The sequence below is a fragment of the Myotis yumanensis genome, unplaced genomic scaffold (assembly GCF_028538775.1).
Source record: "Myotis yumanensis isolate MYYU_CA2020_CCGP unplaced genomic scaffold, mMyoYum1.0.hap1 SCAF_19, whole genome shotgun sequence".
NCBI lineage: Eukaryota > Metazoa > Chordata > Mammalia > Chiroptera > Vespertilionidae > Myotis > Myotis yumanensis.
Window position 1 is genome coordinate 10,346,447 of NW_027223770.1, and position 22,103 is coordinate 10,368,549.

The 22,103-nt window shown below is 40.9% G+C and overlaps 1 protein-coding gene across 1 annotated transcript; it reads left to right on the top strand.

Moving 5' to 3' along the window:
• Positions 1-3,827: 3,827 nt before the first annotated feature.
• PPP1CC (protein phosphatase 1 catalytic subunit gamma) lies at positions 3,828-21,777 on the top strand. Its single transcript, XM_070399222.1, has 8 exons — positions 3,828-4,086; positions 14,443-14,574; positions 15,530-15,760; positions 18,162-18,266; positions 18,831-19,054; positions 19,264-19,398; positions 20,420-20,480; positions 21,384-21,777. The coding sequence occupies exons 1-8, from the start codon at positions 4,032-4,034 to the stop codon at positions 21,452-21,454; spliced, it is 1,014 nt and encodes a 337-aa protein (XP_070255323.1). The 5' UTR covers positions 3,828-4,031; the 3' UTR covers positions 21,455-21,777.
• The last annotated feature ends 326 nt before the right edge of the window (positions 21,778-22,103 follow it).

A 22,103-nucleotide genomic window follows, 5' to 3' on the forward strand; every position in this document is an offset into this window, starting at 1 on the left:
TTTCCGTTCCTCCCTGAAATCAATAAAAATATATTTTTAAAAAAGAATCTGGCCGAAACCGGTTTGGCTCAGTGGATAGAGCGTCGGCTTGCGGACTGAAAGGTCCCAGGTTCGATTCCGGTCAAGGGCATGTACCTGGGTTGCGGGCACATCCCCAGTAGGAGATGTGCAGGAGGCAGCTGATCGATGTTCCTCTCTCATTGATGTTTCTAACTCTCTATCTCTCTCCCTTCCTCTCTGTAGAAAATCAATAAAATATATTTAAAAAAAAAAAAAAAAAAGAATCTGCTCTTCATCATGCATGAAATGCCATGAGTATAGAGACTGGCTCACAAGAAGCACTCAATGAATGCTAGCTATTATTATCACCATCTCCATTGTTGTCCTCATTATTAGTATTATCTCCCCAAGTACATTGGAAAGTACATTCTCACAACAACCTTTTGAGATGGGTGAGATCGTCCCCATTTTGCAGATGAGGAAACTGAGGCTCAGAGCACAGATGCTATATTCATCATCTCACAGTTTCCACTCCTGCCCACCTACAGTTCAAAGGAATCTTTTAAAAATGAAATCATATCTTATATACGAGAAGGAGGCTCTCTAGGTAATGATGTTATATATTTTATGATCTAACTTATTTATGATTTAGGTCTTTTGAAAAAGTAAGAGCAATGCCATGGTTGTGTAAGATGTTAACATTAAGGGGAAACTCAGTGAAAGGTGTATGGAAACTACTATCTTTGCAACTTCTTGGTAAATCTAAAATTATTTCAAAATAAAAGCTTATTTAAAAATTCATCAGATCATGGTACTCCTCTGCCTGAAACCCTCTAGTGGTTTCCCAATGGGCTTAGAATAAAGTCCTGTGGCTCTAAGTGATCTAGCCTTTGCCCGCTTCAACTTCCTCTCCTAACACTCTTCCCTCACAGTACACTCCAGCCACTTTAGCCTCCCCCCCCTAAAAATCAATAAAAACATATTTTAATAATAACAAAACCTCTGTGGATCCAAGGAAGACAGTTGGAAAGTATATTTTAATCCACTCTCCTCATTTTACAGATGGGCAAACTAGAGAGGGGAAGAGGAAGGGACACTCCACCTATTAGACAGCAACCTTTCTGGCAAATGCTTGTTTGCTGGTCCTTAGGGTGGTCACTCGTGTTGATAATGGCAGAAAAAGGCCAATAGGGGGTCAGTTCTTTCCCCCCAGAGCTATTGGCTGTGCTCTGGAGCCGTTTGGGCCTATGCTATAAGCTCATGCCACTCTCAGGTTCTGAGCCAGCTGCCTTTCTTAGACATGTGCCAGCAAAACTGGACTCTGGAGGGGAGTAGCCCAGCAGAGAATGGCATGTGGACAGCAGCCCTCCCCATGTCCCAGTCCGGTCTGAAGTCCTTCTCCAGCCCTGATGACCTCAGCTGATGTGAACACATTTGCTATTTTATATATGTAAAGTTATAGCACTCTCATTGTGGGTAGAGACATGTTTAGATCATTTCATTGGGTTCCACATTTGTGTTTTGTTTTGTTTTGAATATATTTTTATTGATCTCAGAGGAAGGGAGAGGAGGAGAGAGAGAGAAACATCAAAGATGAGTGAGAATTATTGATCGGCTGCCTCCTGCACGCCCACAACCTGAGCATGTGCCCTAACCCGGAATCAAACCGTGACTGCCTAGTTCATAGGTCGACACTCAACCATTGAGCCACACCGGCCAGGCTCCACATTTGTTAGGTGCTTAGAGTGTGTCGGAGTTGTGCTAGGTGCTGGGGATTCACAGCGATGTATTAAATATAAAAGAGCTTTGGTTCCTGGCTGTCCTGAGTTCCAGCCCTCGCTTTGTAACTTACTACCTGTGTGACCTTCCACAAAGAACCTAGCCTCTCTGTCTCACTTTCTTCATCTGTAAAATGAATGTGATGAGAATAGTACATAATTCCTAGAGTTGTTTTGGGGATTCAGTGAGATAATTTTTGGCATGTAATGAGAAAATTGGGGCAGTGTTTGTTTTTTTCCCCACTGCACTTATCAGACGCTGATATTTTTATTTGCATCTTTGTTTATTATCTGTCTGGCTTAGTAGATGATGCCCCATGAGAGAAGGGCCTTGTCTGTCTTGCTCACCCCTGCTTCCTTGCCTAGAACAATGGCTGGCACAGAATAGGTGCTCCATAAACATTTGTCTGCTGAATGAATCTCTTTCTTCTGCTCTAATTGTCATTGCCATGATGCACCCTGCCCTGAAGTAGGCCATAGTCTGGACTCCTCGGAGAGTAGCCACCATGACTCAACATCCAGCTGTTCACAACAGCATTGGGCATCGGCTCAGAATGTCACCAACTGGGCTCTATTCCCTAGACTGACAAACAACATTTGTGTATCTTCTGGTAAATGGAGCTGCAGCTCTAGAGAGTGAGCTGGTGACTGGGGAAAGTAGAATGAGCAGCTGAGCTGAGCAGGGGGAGCCCTGAGCCTCAATGCCTTGAGCCTCACTGCCCTGGCAACAGGCGCAAAGAGGTCACAGATCCACGTGCAAGGAGTCCTTGCCCTGCGCCAATTGGGCTCCCAGAGGACACCGTTTCTGAGGATAGATGCCCGGGTCACCTAGATGACATGTGGGGAATTCGTGCACCCTGCGTGCCTTGAAAAACAAAATGAATTTCTCGGGAGAGAAAGGGCTTTGCAAACTGTAAAGTGCTGCAGGAAAAACAACAACAAAAAAACAACAGAAAAATGAAAAGGTCAGGATCCAAGAGAGCAGAAGTGTTTGCTGTGTGGGTTGCACTTTCTTTTTTTTTTTTTTTCTTCTCTTTTTTCTGGGTTGCACTTTCAAACTCAACTAAAAGCAACGCGCAGCCCCTGGAGGTGGCAAATTTCGGGGGCCTCCGAGAGAGAGTTGGACTTGGGGAGGGCCAAAGGCAACGGGCCAAAGTGTTTGCAGAATCCAGGACCCGCCCGCAATGCCCGCCCTTGCAAACTCGCTCTTCGCTTCCAGCCTCCAGCTCTGCGCGCGAAATCTGCAAATTCTCCCTTCTACGCTGGTTCACCTGCGTGCTAGCTAGAATCAGGGTAACCGTCCCCATGATTATATAACTCCCGTATTCAAGAAAGATAATCTAAACATAAGGGTGATGAAAAACAATTTTAAAGGTGGATTAAAAAACTTTTCCCCAATGTAAAAGTTACAAAGTGCGCGCGCGCGCGCACACACACACACACACACACACACACACACAAACACACACACAACATGTGTATATATACAAATAGCTATATTCCCACCAATCAGGATGAATAACTGTTAACATTTTGCTTTATCTGGGAGAGGGCTTTCCCTTCTCCCCAAGTCCCAGCAAATTTGAATCCAAAGTAAGTCAATCTACTTTACTTTTTCTCCCTCTCCCTCTCCCTCTCCACCTCTATCCTAGGTTTATCTGAAGGAGTAAATTCCAGGAGCCCCTAATTCCCTCAGTGGGCTTCCACAGAGCAGGTTTGCAAATATCTGGCCCCAGTGGACATTGTCCCGCCGACGCCGCGATGGTCCCTTACACAGCAGCATCTTCTCCCCCAGCCCCAACTCCCGCGTGCAATTTTGCAACTCCCGCTCCCGCCAGGGGGCCTATTTTCCCTGCTCGTTTGGCGGAAGGATCCGTGCTCTCGCGCTTTACTCTCAACCGTCTCCGCCCCTGTCCGCGCTCTGGCCCCGCCCCCTTCGCGTCCAGGCCCCGCCCCCATCCCGCGAGTCCTATGGCTCACAAAGAAGTCCCGGCCGGGCCGCTGCACTCCCCCGCGCGCATCCGTGCGCCGCCCGAGGCTAGCTAAGGAGTCGGCGGCCATTTTGTTCTTCTCGTGGTTCCAGTGGAGAGAGAGGAGGAAGCAGGGAGCGGGGCGGTTGGGGGGACCCGCCGCGGCTGTTGCCACCGCCGCCGCCACCACCGCCTCTGTGCTCGTGGCGTGGGAAAGGAGGCGTGAGTCCCGGGCGCGAGCCGCCGGCGGCGCCGCTGCGGGAGGGTCGGCGGTGGGAAGGCGATGGCGGATATAGATAAACTCAACGTCGACAGCATCATCCAACGGCTGCTGGAAGGTGAAGGGGGCGGCGGGTGGGCTGAGAGGAGGCGGGCGGTTGGGATGGGGGGGAGTTGGGAGGCCAGTTGGACCGGCAGCACCGAGGGGAGTGAGCTCGAGAGTTGGCCCTCGGGCCGGGGGCTGCTGCCGGGGGGCGGCCGGCGGGGTCCCGCACTTGGCCCAACGGCCGGCCCTCCCGGCGCCGCTCATTCATTGCACTGGGGCGCAGCCTTCCTCCTGGCCGTGAAATTTGAAAACTCTGCTCCCTACCCCCACGTTTCCGGTCCGGTCTCTCGCTCTGCACACACCGGACCCGTGTTTGGAGGAGAGAAGGATGGGGGGCCCGAGTCCAACCTGCAGGCGTGTTCCGTTATTGGTGGTACCGGTCTTCTCGGAAAGCGACTTATTGGATGGGCTGTGGGTTCCACCGGGATGGAGGGCGGGCTTCTTCCCTATCGCTCCCTTTTTACATTTTTGTGTGTGTGTGGGGCTGGGATGGGGGGGGCCGTTTCTTGTCCGAACACCCCTCGAGGGGACGCTGGAACCCGCCGCCTCCCGCGCCCCCAAATGCTCTCAGTTGTCCTGTCCCGGCGAGGTCTCCGCGCTCTTTTCTGAACTTGAAGCCCGCGAGGCTGACAGTTATGCTCTTTGCAATGTGCAGCTGGGCTCTGTGAAGCGCTGGGCGTACATCTAATAAATTAACAATCGTAGTGATAAACAGCTTCCTACGTGTGTCCAGCTTTTTTTTTTTTTTTTTTTTTTTTTTTTTTTTTTTTTGGAGCACTTTACATAGATTTCACTTAATTCTTCCAGCAGCCCTGCGAGGTAGGTGCCATTATTTTCTCCTGTTTTTCCGAGCAAACACAGAGAGGTGAAGTCACTTGACCAAGGTCACACAGTTGTGACAGATTTCAGAGCCCGGCAGTGAGGAGCTAAAACTCCAACTCACCCCGTGTGTGAAGGAAGGAGGTGCCCAGTGGTTACGCCAAGGTTAAAATCGAGCTCCCGTTTTGGCTGACCTAAGGCCGCCTGGCATTTGATTCATATTGATTGGGGAGACGGAAGAAGTTCGGGTTTTAACGAGGGACGTGAAAGTGAACTGTCTGCACGTTTCGGGTTCCAGAACGGGTCTAATGCTAACGTCTTCAAAACTTTGGGAGCATTTGAATCCCTTTCTTGATTTGGGCACTGGGTAATGTAGAGTTGATTGGGTCTTAACTTTTTTTTTTTTTTTGCCTTTATATTGTCCTAAATATTGTTGGACTATAAATGCTGTGAGATGGAGTCAAGAGCATGGTGAACAATTGGACAGCTCTGGTTTTTGCAGATCTTTTGAATTGTCATTAAACTCTTGAAATAGCTTAATCTGTGTGGGGATTTTTTCCTTTTATACTTTCTTTTTTTTTCCCTTTTGTACATTCTTGAAAGAAAAGGAAAACCCACTAAATGAGTTCCAGAAATGCTCTTTAATGTTGCTGCCATTTCTGGGTGAAAACCTTGTCCTTCATTCAGTACCTGGCGTTAGTATAAGAAGTAAATAATATTTCCCATACTAGTTAGTACAGTTCTATTTATATGAGGGAGCAATGGCTCAGAAGTGAATTAAAACAGTGCAATAAGAAAGGAACTTTTTATATCTGCAGGAATGTATGGCTAGATTAAGGTGGGCTTTATTTCACTGAGAAAACAAAAAAAATGAAATCTGTGTATTAGAAACAGAATTTTAAGAGTAAGTCTTGCTATTTTTAGTTCTCGGTTGTCCAGAAATTAATATAAAGTAGTGTGTTTTAATGGCTCAGGAATAGGCTAGCTGCACAGTATAGTTTTTTCTCATTGATGTTAAATTGGCAAAGAAACTGATGATCCATTGAGAATGTATATATATAAAGTGTTGGTATTAAATTTTGTGGGTTTTATAATGCTCCAAAAACCTTTTTTCTTAAAAATCTTAAGATTTAAGTATATTTGAAAAAGGAGGCAATGTTAATTTTGTGGCCCTGTTAGAATTTTTTACATGTTCAGGATCGTCTTTTAAGGTGGTGGACTGTACCAGCTAGTTGAGAAGTAGCTCGGTGATGGTACTAAAAGGACAGCTCAAAAGTGAAGTCTTATTTTTTTAAAAAAGCATGTTGATTTAGATCTTTAGTCAGTACAGCTTTGCAATTCTTTTCTACCCTGTGAGTAGTTTTTCTTTAAGCAAAGTATCACTTTTGCAACCCATCTTGGAAGTTTTTGTCCAGGATCTGCCTTGATGATAAAACCTAAAGGTTGTTACTCCTTCGTATAACTAGTTTTAGGTTATTTAACTGCACAGTAAAACTTGGGTAATTTAGAGAGAAAATAAGCCAGCTGTTGATTTGGTCTGATATTCCTACTGTGTTGAAGAAAAGTACAATTTGGTTATACTTTGTAAGCGACCTTGCTCAGGGAGCTAGCACTTTTCTCGCAGAGCTGGAGGTTGTGACTTATTTTCACGTCCAGATTTGCAAGAAGCTTCTTTGCTCTGAAGCTGGCTATTTCGCACTGCAAGATTGTGCCAGGCTCTGCATAACTGCTTGGCTTGCTTTAGTGATTTAAATATGACCTTTGCCCTGGCCCTGGGAAAACCTTTACTAATTTGATTCTCTGATGTGTAAGAGTTCATCTGAAAATACTCTGAAACTATAAAATTGTTTAACTTAATGTATTTAGCTTTTTGGTGTAATATGAAACATGTTTACATTCTAATGCTAAAAAAACAGCACCCCTGGTCCTGAAGATAATAAAGGACAAACATAATAGGGAAAAAACGTTCTTAAAATGCTGACCAAGAAAAACAAAAGTAATCTTTCCTAATGACACTTCTGCAGTTATTTTTTTCTTTACATGCCAGATAATTTTAGTGATTAGAGGTTTTACTTGGGATCAATTATCATAGGGCATTTTTGTTGATAAAGATAAAAGTTGTTATTAATTCCCTAACTTAGAATAAGTCTGTGTTGTGAGCCCCCTCCTCTTCCCTCTTTTAATGATTAGAGGTTTTACTTGGGATCAATTATCATAGGGCATTTTTGTTGATAAAGATTAAAGTTGTTATTAATTCCCTAACTTAGAATAAGTCTGTGTTGTGAGCCCCCTCCTCTTCCCTCTCCAGCATGTCACTTGTATGCCGCATCCTTTTCTTGGAGTTGAGACAGAAAGCTCTATTGCAGACATAAGCTAAGCTTTTGCCAGTCCTTAACCACAGCATAGAAAAGATTACTTGTGCCCCCTTGCCTGACAGTAGCAGGAGGGGGACAGGTGTTCCTTCTCGAGCTGGGGAAATGGAGGTGCTGCTGGGCCTTGCATTAGTAGCCCATCTGGCGGCAGAGGTTGGTGAGATCGTTTTTAGGTCTCAACCTGTTCTGCATAAGCAGGTGCCATTCAGTCCATTTGAGTAGGTGAGGATTACTGATCTTGAAGCAGAGAAATGATTGATACTATATGGATTTGATCATTTCACTTAATTTACAACTGAGGCTAGTAGTAAACCTTAAAGATTGAAATGTTAAGGAGATAATATTCTGATGTGAATTGATTTGTAGATGAGGAAACCGGAAAGTCTTAGTATTATTCAGGAAGGAATGATTCCATCTGTGTGGAGTTCGTAGAATCTTGGGGCAAATTTTTAAGGATCAGACACTATAATCAGTGATGGCAAACCTTTTGAGCTCGGCGTGTCAGCATTTTGAAAAACCCTAACTTAACTCTGGTGCCATGTCACATACAGAAATTTTTTGATATTTGCAACCATAGTAAAACAAAGACTTATATTTTTGATATTTATTTTCTATATTTAAATGCCATTTAACAAAGAAAAATCAACCAAAAAAATGAGTGCGCGTGTCATAGGTTTGCCATCACTGCCCTATATCCAAAGCATGTAAAAACAGATGATTTCCTTAGGAATCTTGATGATTTATCTGTAATCTCCAATTTCTCCACTACTCTAGGGTTTAGTGACATCGTCTCGTCTAGGGGGGAGTGGGTATCACTGATACTAAAGTTTATGAAAATGAAAACCACTCCTAAAATTTTACTCTATTCAGATGTTGAGTATAATCCATGGTTGTTGTTTTTATCAAAATGAGTTTTTAGATTGTGGAAAGTTAAACATTTTTCAGTAAATTGGCTTCACTCTAGGTCTAGAATATTCAAGGTACTTAATTGAGAGCAGTGGACAGTGTTTTGCAGCTATATTCTGACAATCTGCCTTGAGAAAATTGGTTTAACTTTTAATGGCCCAAAGTATAACATTAGCCACTAAGAAAGTGGGGGGTGGCGGGAATTAAAACAATTAAGATGGTCAGAAAGTCTTCCTGCTGGTGATTGCAATGAAGCCAAATGATTCTTGATGACATTCTTTGGCGCATATATATATATATATCCTTTTTTTGTAGAAAAGAACTCATCAGTTTGTGGGAAAGTTTTAGTATTCACTATTTTTGTTTGTTTGGGTTTGAGGTCTAATTTTTCTAAATCTGTCCAATATTGCAAGGCCATTTTGTCACTGAAATGAATGTGTGTCATATTCTTAAGATTGCTACCTGCTTTAACAGGATTATCGTAAAACAGCAAAATCTTTTTGTTTATTTTTATATTGGTTGTGCCATTCTTAGATCTTAAAACTTCATTATAATTCAGCTAGTGCCATTTTTTGGTTTATGGTATTCCTTTAATAATAACCTTTCAAAACAGTTAAGGAGCCTTTAATTGAGGGACAAAAGAATACTTTTTCATTTTCCATAATGTCAAAGTTACCTTAAATTTCCTTCCATAGTTTTTATCTCTGCTTTGCTTATTGCTGTCAGAAAAGTTAGTGTTGCTTGAGAGAGAAACTGTCACTGCAGATAGTCACCAATAACATTTTATTATTTCAGGATTTTATCAGTTTGCTTTCAATAAAATTGCTGGGAAGTTTATGATATGCCAGATAAGTTTGTACAGAACAACCTTTGCTGATAACAATCATAATGCATTTTCCTGAATCACCATTTCTAGCAAGATAAAGAAAAGCTTTTACTCAAAAGTCATATGTGAAAGGTCTAAGGTGAAAATTTTAATGTATTGATCACCAGCCTATATATGTTCACATGTCTACTAGTCTTATTTCCTTGCAATACCTGGCACCTGGATTTATGAGAAACTCTCTCTCTGGAGAATGGCATTTTTATTGGTTGGAATACTTTGGATTCCATTGACAGTAGTTGAAATAATTTGATATGAACCATTTGAATTGCTACTTAGGAAGTTATCCTGAGGTGACAACCCTTGAATTTCCCACCTAAGGGTCTCCTATTTATGTAGGTTTCTCCTAGGCACAGAGCATAGTGAGGGCTTTAAACCTCCAAGTGAGTATTGACTGATGTTTAATGAGCAGTGTTGTACTGTTTATATTTTTCTTTACAGCTCACAGAGAAAATAGTCAGCCTTTGTCTTTATTACCATTTTTAATGGTAATAAAATGTTGTCCTTAAGATAACCTTTTACTTCTATAATCTTTATTGAGGGGATAGTTCTAGTTAGAGTATTTACAACAATCTCCAGGTACCCACTTTGTCTTATTTTCTGTGCCCTCCACTAATGTAAGGTTATTGAGAAAAAAGACAAGTTTCTTGTGTAGCCTGTTGTTATCATAAATACCTACTGATAATCTTAACAGATTGCATGATTAAATTTATATATACACACACACACACACTCTCTCTCTAGGGGCCCATTGCACCAAATTCATGCATGGGGGAGTGGGGGTAGAGTGTGTCCCTCAGCACAGTCTGCACCCTCTCCAATCTGGAACCCCTCTCACAATCCAGGACTGCTGGCTCCAAACCGCTTGCCTGCCTGCCTGATTGCCCCTAACCGCTTCTTTCTGCGAGCCTGATCACCCCTAACCACTCCCCTGTCAGCCTGATCGACGCCTAACTGCTCCCCTGCTGGCCCGATTGCCCTCAACTGCCCTCCCTTTCAGGCCTGGTCCCTCCCAACTGCCCTCCCCTGCAGGCCATCTTGTGTGTTGGAGTGATGGTCAATTTGCATATTACTGCTTTATTATTAGACTAGAGGCCCGGTGCACAAAAATTTGTGCACTGGGGGGGGGTGTCCCTCAGCCTGGCCTGTGCCCTCTCGCAGTCTGGGGACCCTCGGGGGATGACCACCTGCTGGCTTAGGCCCGCTCCCTGGGGGGATTGGGCCTAAGCTGGCAGTCAGGCATCTCTCTGGCAGGCTGGGAGCCCTCGGGGGATGTCCACTTGCCAGCGGAGAGCAGGCCTAAGCTGCAGTCAGACATCCTTAGCGCTGCTGAGGAGGTGGGAGAGGCTCCCACCACCACAGCTGTACTAGCAGCCGTCAGCCTGGCTTGTGGCTGAGCAGAGCTCCCCCTGTGGGAGCTCACTGACCACCAGGGGGCAGCTCCTGCATTGAGCATCTGCCCCCTGGTGGTCAGTGTGTGTCATAGTGACCAGTCATTCTGCTGTTAGGGTCAATTTGCATATTACCCTTTTATTATATAAAAGTGCCTGGCCAGCCTGGGTGAGGGGCTGATGGCTGTTTGCAGGCTGGCCACGGCTCCCAGCCACCCAAGCTCCCAGTGGAGGCTGGCTGGAAGCAGGTATCTGGGATTTATTTGTCTTCTGTAATTGAGACTTTGTTGCCTTTAGCAGAGGCCACAGCCAGCTCAGAGCAGGCGGGAAGCCTGGCTTCCTCCATCGCCCGGGCAACCAATCCTCCTGCTTGCTCCAGCTCCATGACTGCCAGCCGCCATCTTGGTTGGGTTAATTTGCATATAGTCGCTCTGAATGGGTGATGGGCGTGGCTTAGGGCATAGTGAAGGTACAGTCAGTTAGCATCTTTGTCTTTTATTAATGTAGAGATAGATATATATATATATATATATATATATATATATATATATATATATTTGTGGGTTTTTTTGTTTTTTGTTTTTACAAAAAAGAAGGGAGAGGGATAGAGAGTTAGAAACATCGATCAGCTACCTCCTGCACACCCCCTACTGGGGATGTGCCCACAATCAAGGTACATGCCTTTAACCTGAATCGAACCTGGGACCCTTGAGTCTGCAGGCCAACACTCTAGCCACTTAGCCAAACTGGTTAGGGCTTAAATTCTTATTTAATGCCTCATGTATGAGGGTGCATTATGATTTTATATCCCATATCAATTTTTTTCTTAGGAAGCCGTGACTGTATTGGGGTTTGTCCTATAAAAACTCCTTTGGTTTGGAAGTTTAATGAAGACCAAGTTCTTACTTGGGAGGGTGGTATGATGGAAGCATCACTAGACCTAGAGTTGGTCTGGCCTAGTGTCCTTACAAGCTCTGGCTTTGGACCAAGTCTCCTGTAATATGGAGGTGACTGTCTAACCTCATAGAATTGTTGAGGATTAACAATGTAAAGCCCCTTAGTGCAGTATCCAGCACATGGGAAGTGCTTGGCAGATGTTAGCCACAACTAATATATAATTCTATTTGATGGACATTGAAAATAGGGAAGTAGATATTTATGCTATTGGCTGATATGGCCATTTTTAAGAAGTATATACAGTGTTCACTTGGACTACCAAAACCCATTTTGAGATCTTTATCTTCTATTAGACATTTGTCTTGAACTTGAAATTTAAGAGTAATCCTGTTTTTTTACAACTAGGGAAATAACTCCAGTAAAGCCTTATAGGAAATAGGTATGTAGTCTGGAGTGTATGTTTGATTCTAATGCCACAAGTCAATAGTATTTAGGATTTATACACACTTCATTTATGCAACAGATATTGAGCACCTGCCATGTACTGGCCATGAGCACGTACTCTGAAGAGCAAGTGGTATGTTCTTGGGGTGTGCATTCTATCCTGGGTCCATGTGAATAGGTATAAGTGAACTTGCAATTACAATACAAAGTACAGTGTGTGCTGGGTCTGACTGGCTGTAGAGCATTTCAGAGAAGGAAAAGCAGGCTTGTGAGGAGAGGAGAGGCTTGAAGGATGAGCAGGTATTTGCCAGTTAGTAGAAGATGGTTTCGGTGGAATCTCTATCATTTTACTCCTTGAGCTAATTGTAGGGGATTTAAAAAGCGTTGGGACCTTGTTACTTTTAATGATCAATGTTCTTCAAATATAAAATATACTGAGTTCTGGCAAAATTCCATATTAAGAATAATTTTTCATTGTTAGCAGTATTTCTCTTTACTAAAACTCTGTGCAGTCCCACTCAGGACAGACAGAATAAGAGAAAACTACCATAAACTACATCTAAAGGTGATAATGAGAAGCCTCCAAAACCAGTAAAATTCATGTTCGCAACATTGAATACGATAGCATTTATATAAAAAGGTAGAGCCTGAATTCTTTATAGGTGTAAGTCAATTTTTACATAGACTCCTGAAAAATAGAGTGGGCTCTTCATTCACAAATGTGGGGCTCTGCTGAAAACGATTCAGGTTGAAACCAGAAGCTTCTAGGAGTCCCCTCCAAGCCAAAAATAAAATATTCTGCTGGGCAGTCTGCCCAAGTTTCTGGCTGACTTGTGGTAAAATCACTAATGATTGGGGTTTTCTGGCCAGTGAATCAAGGAACACATCATCTTTCCACCGGGAGTGTTTCTTGAATTCTCTAATATGTGTATGTTTAGCGAGAGAGAAAAATTGCTGTGGAAAAATCACTTTTTGTTGCTCAGTTGCTGTTGTGTTATATATGCATTTGTTTTGTATCTTCCCTCAAAGGTTATTACTATGTTTTTCCTTTAATTGCTTCTTGTTTCACAATTTGATCAAGAGACTGGCTAGTCATTTAGTTCAGTTACATATTTTGGGGTTTAAAGTAGTGATTTGGCCAAAGCTATAGAACCAATACAGAAACTTGGGGCACCTGGCTCCAAATCCAGCGCTCTTATTTTCTTTTTGTGTGTTTCAAGAATTTGATCTTCTCTTATTCATTATCTTTCATTGAAAGAAAAAAAATATACTCCTTTACACAGGAGAAAATTGCGTGGTTTCAGTGACACTATTCAGGCCGTATGATGGCTTTGCCTCTAGGACAATGTTTCTCAAACGTGGACACAGCCCTTTATAATGGGAAAAAATTCTCAGCAAATGTCAGGGGTTTTTTACTTGTAATTTTGATCACTCTGTAATGTTACTTAGGTATTACAGAACAAAGCTAGGTACAAACCTGTTAAACCTGTTGCTCTCATTCAGCTATTAAACCAAATGATTTTGTAATTTGAAATTAGGAATAAAGCCTCCAAAACCAATAAAATTTAAGTTAGCAACATTGATTTAATTTGATGGATTTTGTGGTTTTGCTAATACTAAATCACTTTGTATTGGCTTTAGTGGTAGAAAGGTGCAGGCTTGCATTCTATATTTAGTCTGGTCTTGTGTTTTCGCTTCATTTCTAATGCAAAGAATGCCTGCTTTATTTCCTACTACTACCTACCGGCCGATAAAATGAACTGTTACAGGCCAGAGGAGAGAGCTTGTGCTTCGTTTTGATAGTGAGTAGACCTCAGAGTGCTCTGATGTGGGTACTTGTGAGTTTAGGATGCCTGGTGCTGTGCTATGATTTCTTTCTCTCTTTGCTCATGTTTTATCTGTTCAAATTACCGGGAAACCTTTCTCACAGCACAAGCAGACATCCTTTGCCCTGTGGAGGCATAATTGTATTTAAAAATATAGAAATTGCACTGCCAAATATTGCAGTGCAAATTGCACAAGCCTACATTGTGTTTTATTGAAGTGAAAACACTTAAAATTTTTCATGGATAAATCTGGGGCCCGCAGAAATACCCATGGTCCTCTTAAAAACACTGATTTGGAGGGGGGTGGGGGTCTGAGCAATTCCAGTCTTGCATTTTAAAACGGAGTTCTTAGAAACATCTCAGTAACAGGACAATCTCTGAAATCTGCTGTGCAAATACTAATTCATTTATAAGGCTGGAGAAGAGACAGGCAAAAAGAGCTGGCCTGGTGGGCGGGCTGTAGGTGAACAAGGCTGATTGTGTGGCTTGGATGCAGAACTGAGGCCTCAAGCCTCAGGGAGTCTGAATTCAGCAGGTAGTAAAAGAGAGACCTGTCTAACCATACTCACACACAGTATCCTGAACAAGTCTTAACTTTGTATAGAAGGTGGCACTGAATCATCTCTAAAATCCTGGCTAAGATTTAGGATTCTAATTAGGCATTAAAACCATGTTCTTTATAAATGTCCTGAAAATAAAGCCAGTTAAAAAGCTAGTTAAACTATTATTCTACCTCCTCCTTACCTAAAGTTTGTATCTTTTGAGATACTTTTAACTTTTACATGAAATTGTATTTTGACTTTGATTAATTAGAGTTTTTCTCCCCTACAGTAAGAGGGTCCAAGCCTGGTAAGAATGTCCAGCTACAGGAGAATGAAATCAGAGGACTGTGCTTAAAATCTCGAGAGATCTTTCTCAGCCAGCCTATCCTACTAGAACTTGAAGCACCACTCAAAATATGTGGTAAGTCTTGGAACACTAACATGGTTATGTGATTGAGATTGATTAACTGAGGCAAAGATACATACTAGTAGATTATCTTATATTAGCCAGCATAATCATTTGCTATTTATGAATAACCTGGAACTACTTTAAATTAAGTAATTACAGCTCTAGAATCAGTACTTCTAATGGGCTTAGTTTACTTAGATGTGCTTCAGATTTTCTAAAAATTATTTTGCTGAAAGAATATAAACATTGAAAAAGGGAAGGAATGAAACAGAAGGGAGAGCTAAGAAAAGGTCTGAACTATATGAATATATAGGAATTACATTTAAGCTTAAAGTAGAATTGGTTATGCCTAAAAATAGACCTCCCTTGGTGCCGCTTTATAGTTCTACCTTTTTTTCTACATGATAGAAGCAGATAATCTGTATAAGAACTAAACTTTGAGTAATGTTATGTTCTTCTAGCATATTTGACTACATTGATAAAGCAAGTAAATGCTCTTTAGCATTATCTATGGGGGGGTGGGTTTGAAAGCTGAATGCACTGAAGGGTGGACTGAGTGTGTATCTTTGTTCACATGAGGCCAGAGCTCACTGGAAGTGCAGTGGTTCTGCTGACACAGTATGGGGAGACTCAACTGTCAGAGATCTGATATTGATCAGGGACCTGAAAGGAAAACAATGTTACTTGGCAAGAAGGCCTGCCTAGGCATTAGTAATCTTTCCACAAAATTAATTAATTAGTTGAGTTTTGTGTGGGATTCTGGACATACACATACACTTATATTTTTTATTAAGCTTAATTGAACTAATAAGGTAGAAGATTGGAAATTAGTGTTAGCTATCAAATTTTAACTGTCCTTATTAGAGGCATTGCCACTGTACAATGAATGTTTAAAGAATGTCTTCCCAAAGCTTTGTTAATGCACTACAAGTATTAAGACACTGTGTAACAAAACCCTTGCTTCTAGGTGATATCCATGGGCAATACTATGATTTGCTTCGACTCTTTGAGTACGGTGGTTTCCCGCCAGAAAGCAACTACCTGTTTCTTGGGGACTATGTGGACAGGGGGAAGCAGTCACTGGAGACTATCTGCCTCTTACTGGCATACAAAATCAAATATCCCGAGAATTTTTTTCTTCTCAGAGGAAACCACGAATGTGCCAGTATCAATAGAATTTACGGATTTTATGATGAATGTAAGTACTTCTATATCTAAGGAAGGGTTACCGAAATTGAGTTACTTGGTCATAAACTGATATAGTTCTGTTGATACAATCTCTCATTTCCTATTTCATCAACTTTTCTTTGGGCGGGGGGGGGCGGGGGGGGGCGGGGGGGGGGCGGTAGATGGATATTCACAGCTAACTTAAGAAAGGATTCTTGCCCTAATGGGTTTGGCTCAGTGGATAGAGCGTCGGCCTGTAGACTAAAGGGATCCTAGGTTGGATTCCAGTCAAGGGCACATGCCTGGGTTGCAGGTTTGGTCCTCAGTAGGAGGCGTGCAGGAGGCAGCCAATCAATTATTCCAGTGGTTCTCAACCTTCCTAATGCCATGACCCTTTAATACAGTTCTTCATGTTATGGTGACCCCCAACCATAAAATTATTTTCGTTGCTACTTCATAACTAATTTTGCTACTGTTATGAATCGTAATGTAAATATCTGATATGCAGGATGTATTTTCATTGTTACAAATTGAACATAATTAAAGCATAGTGATTAATCACAAAAACAATATGTAATTATATATGTGTTTTCTTATGGTCTTAGGCAACCCCTGTGAAAGGGTTGTTTGACCCCCAAAGGGGTCGTGACCCACGGGTTGAGAACCGCTGAATTATTCTTTCTCATCATTGATGTTTCTACCTTTTCCTTCCTCTCTGAAATCAATAAAAAATATTTTTCTTAAAAAGGATTCCTTTTACACAACTGTTATCTCAGCAAGTACTTTGAAGTTTTCATTGAAGTTCAAATCCAGATGATCTCTTTGTTGTGACGTATATCCTAGTGTGAGAATATTAGCTACATCACTTTCAGTTTCTATTTAATGCAAAGGCCTTTAAAAATGATTTAAAAGGTCAGCATTGGTTTGGTCATTAAGAAGGCTCAATTATTGATCTTGTATTCAAGCTGCCCCCATCCCATCAGGCAGGTATATTTTGCCACCTAGTCTTCTTGTGGACATAAAAGTGTCCTTGGCATAAATGGCTTTCATTTGATGGTTTGTAAGACTTTTAAAACAATTATTGATATTTTATTAAATTTTTACTGTAAATTTTATTAAGGTGATGTTTTATTCAAATGTAGATTTCTCATGAAGCAATTTAAAAACTGCTGCCTTAAGTGATAGATTTATTTCCCAAGTATAACCAGCACTCTGTACTATTTTCTTTCTGTCCTTATGACTGTGGTACTGGTAAGGCTGAGGTATTTGTTGTTGGATAAAATGTGAATTGTGTGTTACCCTTTCTGGTATCTTTTTTTTTTATTGATTTCAGAGAGAAATGGAGAGAGAGATAGAAACACCAATGATAAGAATCATTGATTGGCTGCCTCCTGCACATCCCCCACTGGGGATTGAGCCTGCAAACTGGGCATATGCCCTGACTGAGAACCAAACCATGATCTCCTGGTTCATAGATCGATGTTCAACCACTGAGCCACGCTGGTCAGGCTGAGCTTTCTGATATGTAATAATAGGAAACTGCATTAGGGATTCTGGCTCAGAATCCCAGGATTTGAAAGCCTACAGAGATGTTGGCAATTACCTAAGCTAAACCTTTCTGGAGCCAGAAGTGGCCTTGGGCAATGGGGGTTGGGGGATGTAGAGAAATAGAAGAGAAAGCAGGGGCTCAGGACTTAGTTAAGATGCTCAGAGACAGCCCTGACCGGTTTGGCTCAGTGGATAGAGCATCAGCCTGCGGACTCAAGGGTCCAGGGTTCGATTCCAGTCAAGGGCATGTACCTTGGTTGCGGGCACATCCCCAGTGGGGAGTGTGCAGGAGGCAGCTGATCGATGTTTCTCTCTCATCGATGTTTCTAACTCTCTATCTCTCTCCCTTCCTCTCTGTAAAAAATCAATAAAATATATTTAAAAAAAAAAAAAAAGATGCTCAGAGACAACAGGAGGGAAAATCCTAATTTTTTATAGAGCAACCAACAACGATAGCAAAGAAACTTGCAAGAGATGCTGGAATGTGTTGCATGACTAAGGAATCAAGGAGCAAAGCAGACTTCAGAAAGGATGAGAATTGTTGGCACTGGCAAATGCAGCATAGGGCAAAGGAAAGATCTAAGGGAGCCCTGAGTGGTCATTCAAAGAGGGCTTCCTAATCCTGTCCAAGGGATTTTTAAAAAATAATATGTTTTTATTGATTTTAGAGAGGACGGGAGAGGGAAAGAGAGATAGAAACTTCAGTGATGAGAGAGAATCATTGGTCAGCTGCCTCCTGCATGCCCCACACGGATCAAGCCCGAAACCCAGGCATGTGCCCTGACCATGAATTAAACCATGACCTCCTGGTTTATAGGTCGACGCTCAACCACAGTCATACTGGCCATGCATCAGTCTCTTTAACCATTCTAAAATTTTCACAGGTAAAAGAAGATATAACATTAAACTATGGAAAACTTTCACAGACTGCTTTAACTGTTTACCGATAGCAGCCATCGTGGATGAGAAAATATTTTGCTGTCATGGAGGTATGTGGGCTGATTTTAATTCCAAATGGAACTGTAGGGGTTTTTTTATCCCTTCTAAGTGGTATATTTTGACATTTTTGAGTTATCATTGGGATGACTTCTTCTGTCAGATAACTCTTAATTGATCATTAGTCCACTTTGGCACATCCAGGATTATTTGGATAGAAGTCTGAAGTAAGCAATTTATTTGTTACAGGGAATTTTAGATTCTGTAACAGTTTGATTTGAAAATAGAACAGAAAATATTTTTAAATATAAAATGCACAGCAGTTAACATGCTGGACCATAGATCTAGAATACCGAAAATGTCAATAGACTTTCCCTGGGTATTTTTTTATCCTTTCAAAAGAGGATTTTAATTTCATACATATTTTAGTATATGGAACTGTTTCCATATACTGTGCCCACAGATTAGTGCTTAAAATAAATTCCAATGCTAATTCAGTTTTTGTTTTTGTTTTTTTACCCAAAGCTTAGTTAGAAAACAAATCCATAGATTTAATTTAAAACTTCGCCATTGAGTCTCTCTGAAGTGGTTTTTTTAAAATTTTTCTTATTTAATAGGTTTATCACCAGATCTTCAATCTATGGAGCAGATTCGGCGAATTATGCGACCAACTGATGTACCAGATCAAGGTCTTCTTTGTGATCTTTTGTGGTCTGACCCCGATAAAGATGTCTTAGGCTGGGGTGAAAATGACAGAGGCGTGTCCTTCACATTTGGTGCAGAAGTGGTTGCAAAATTTCTCCATAAGCATGATTTGGATCTTATATGTAGAGCCCATCAGGTATTGATTTTGAATTTTACATGTACACTTAAGAGCATGTGTGTGAGCACAGATTCTCCTTGTTGATTTTGGTGGGTAGGTATTGCTTGTTTATACAAAATGTCTCTGGAAGTTGACCTGCAGCATATCAGGCTCAATGGGAAACTAAGAGTGGTTTTACTCACCTAAAATTTGCACCTACTTAACACTGAAAACATTTTCTCTCCAAGGTGGTTGAAGATGGATATGAATTTTTTGCAAAGAGGCAGTTGGTCACTCTGTTTTCTGCACCCAATTATTGTGGAGAGTTTGACAATGCAGGTGCCATGATGAGTGTGGACGAAACACTAATGTGCTCTTTTCAGGTAGAGGATGTTTTCAACATTGTTTCCTTTTGTTATGTCTGAGAGAGGAAAAAATGGCTTTCCACCTGCTGTAATTTATGTTAAATAGACTAAATTTTTATTTTCCCGTAACCAGTGTTTATCCTAGTTCAGTAATAAGTAAACCCCCTTTTAAGGAAAACATTATCATAGAACCTTTCCCCTAATTTCCAATTTAACTGTTTTTGCATTATTTAAATAGGTTTTAGAGAAGCACAAAAACCAATACATTAGCTCTTTATGCTGGTGTCCCCTTTACTATAAATCTAACTATAATGTCAGTGTGATGTTCAGTTTAAATTAAATCACCACTTGCATGTGAGAATAGTGCTAACTCCATGTGCCAGATGTGCTGTGATTACTCAGTTCTCCCGCCACTTTTCTCAAGTGTAAATTTTCTCTAGTATAATTTCTACTAAACATCTGTTGATTCACCATGACATCATTTGGGCTTCACTCGGCACAAAAGCATCATTTACACAAAGTCAAGTCTGTTTCTTTGTCCCTTTCTCCTTAAGTCAAACTTGTACCACTTCAAGCCAGCCCAGTCTTAAATACAAATAGAGCCACTGAAGTCACGTGCAGTTAAACGGAGTAAAACAAATTTTTTTGCACCAATTATCAGGGGGAGCTCCTAGAGATTGTGAGAGGATCCCCTCAGAGTTTGAGAAACAACATTCTTATAGCACTTTCTCTCCTTATGTCAGAAGGGATAGCGTAACGATTCTACGAGGTGTAACTTGAGAAAATTGTCAGGTTTTTTCCCAGAGGCAAAATAATTTGTCTAGATTACATCTTTTATCTATTCATCATCACATTTATTACCGAAATGTTTATTTGTCAGCTTGGTTCATGTTAATAAGCTATTGGGACTTTTGAGGTTGTTGGGGCAGTTTCAAAGTCAAAACCTTTTGAATAAAAAATTTGAATGACATTTAAGAGATCTTAAGATATGAGGTTGAATATATTTCCTAAAATGCACTTGTCTTTTGAATCTTTGCAGATTTTAAAGCCTGCAGAGAAAAAGAAGCCAAGTGCCACAAGACCCGTAACACCTCCAAGGGGTATGATCACAAAGCAAGCAAAGAAATAGATACCATTTGACACTGCCTAGTTGGGACTTGTAACATATAGTATATAACCTTCATTTTTAAAACTGTAATGTGTATTGGTCAGCTTGCTCAAATAGTGTGTTTGTGGGGCCCTCCCTTCCATTTTTTCAGTTAATGAATGGCATTTGCTGGTTATAACAGCAAATGAAAGACTTCACTCCCAAGAAAAAATGTTTTGTTTTTTAATTCTCTCTTCCTTTTGCGAACAAGTTTAATGATGGTGTTAAAGCTGTGCACCCCCCCAGACAGTTTATCCTGTCTAAGGGGTAACTGTACAATTGATTTTCTTTTTTCAATTCAGTAAAACCCATGAATAATGTAAATGCTCGTTTTCTTTAGGATATAAAGAGAGCCCTAGGGTGCTCAGTCTGTACATGTTATTGTCATAAAATGCATACTGTTGATACAAATCACTGTGAACATTTTTTTTTTTAGGAATTTGTTTCAAAGGGATTGCTTATTTCTCTCATTGTCTTGTCATGTACAAACTGGTTTTTATAGCTATCAACATTAGGAGTAACTTTCAACCTTGCCAGCATCACTGGTATAATGTATATTTAATTAAAGCACACTTTCCTCTACCTTATACTTAAAATGACAATTAAAGCCATTATTTTAAATGTTTGTGACTCTTTCCTAAAGCCAAAGTTTCTGTTGGAAGTATGTATTGACACACCCCCAAGTATAAGGAGGTGTGGTTTGTGTACCCATGCTACCTTCTTGAGGATTCAAAACCAGGTTTTTGAGTTTGAATAGCAATTAGTAACATAGTGCTGTTTAAGCTATTAATGATTAAAGTTAATAACATTTTATACAATTTCCATATAGTCTATTCATTAAGTAATCTTTTTACAGTTGCATCAGGCCTGAACTCGTCCATTCAGAAAGCTCCAAATTATAGAAACAATACTGTTCTGTACGACTGAGCGATTATGCTTTCTTTGGCCTACAGTCTTTATTCTGCGGTGAAGTTGAGGCTTATAAGTCAAAACAAAAGAACTAACTTACCTATCCACCAGTTTATACAGAACTTACATTATCTATGACTTTTTTAAACCAAGATCTGTTCAAAAGAAATCTGTTTCAACAGATGACCGTGTAAAATACCATGTGATGAAAGTGAATTCAGACTTATTAAATGACGAACTTGTTAAATCCTCTCAGTGTCAATTTATCAGCACAATGCACACAGGAGAACTATTGATGGCATATTGACTAGATGTTAAAGAATAAATTGCTCTGGAAACCACACAGTTTCTATTTGAATTTGTCTTCCTTCAAATAGTCTGTTTTCCCAAGATGGATTATAATGCATGCTCAGGTTCTTTGAGTTCTAACCTGGATGTAGCTAAGTTTCTACAGTGGCGTGCTGAGATTAAACTATCCTCCCATAATATATTTGGGGAGGTGTGGGGTTTGGTGAGCTGTGATTTCATCTGTATTCATAGTTATCTTTTTGTCTGGGTTCAGTTGGACTTGGCGGTAATTCAGGAGCTACTTTATATTTGTCACATGTGTTGAATGCACACATTAATCTCAGAGTAAATTAAAAGTGGGTAAAGCATTTTAAATTAA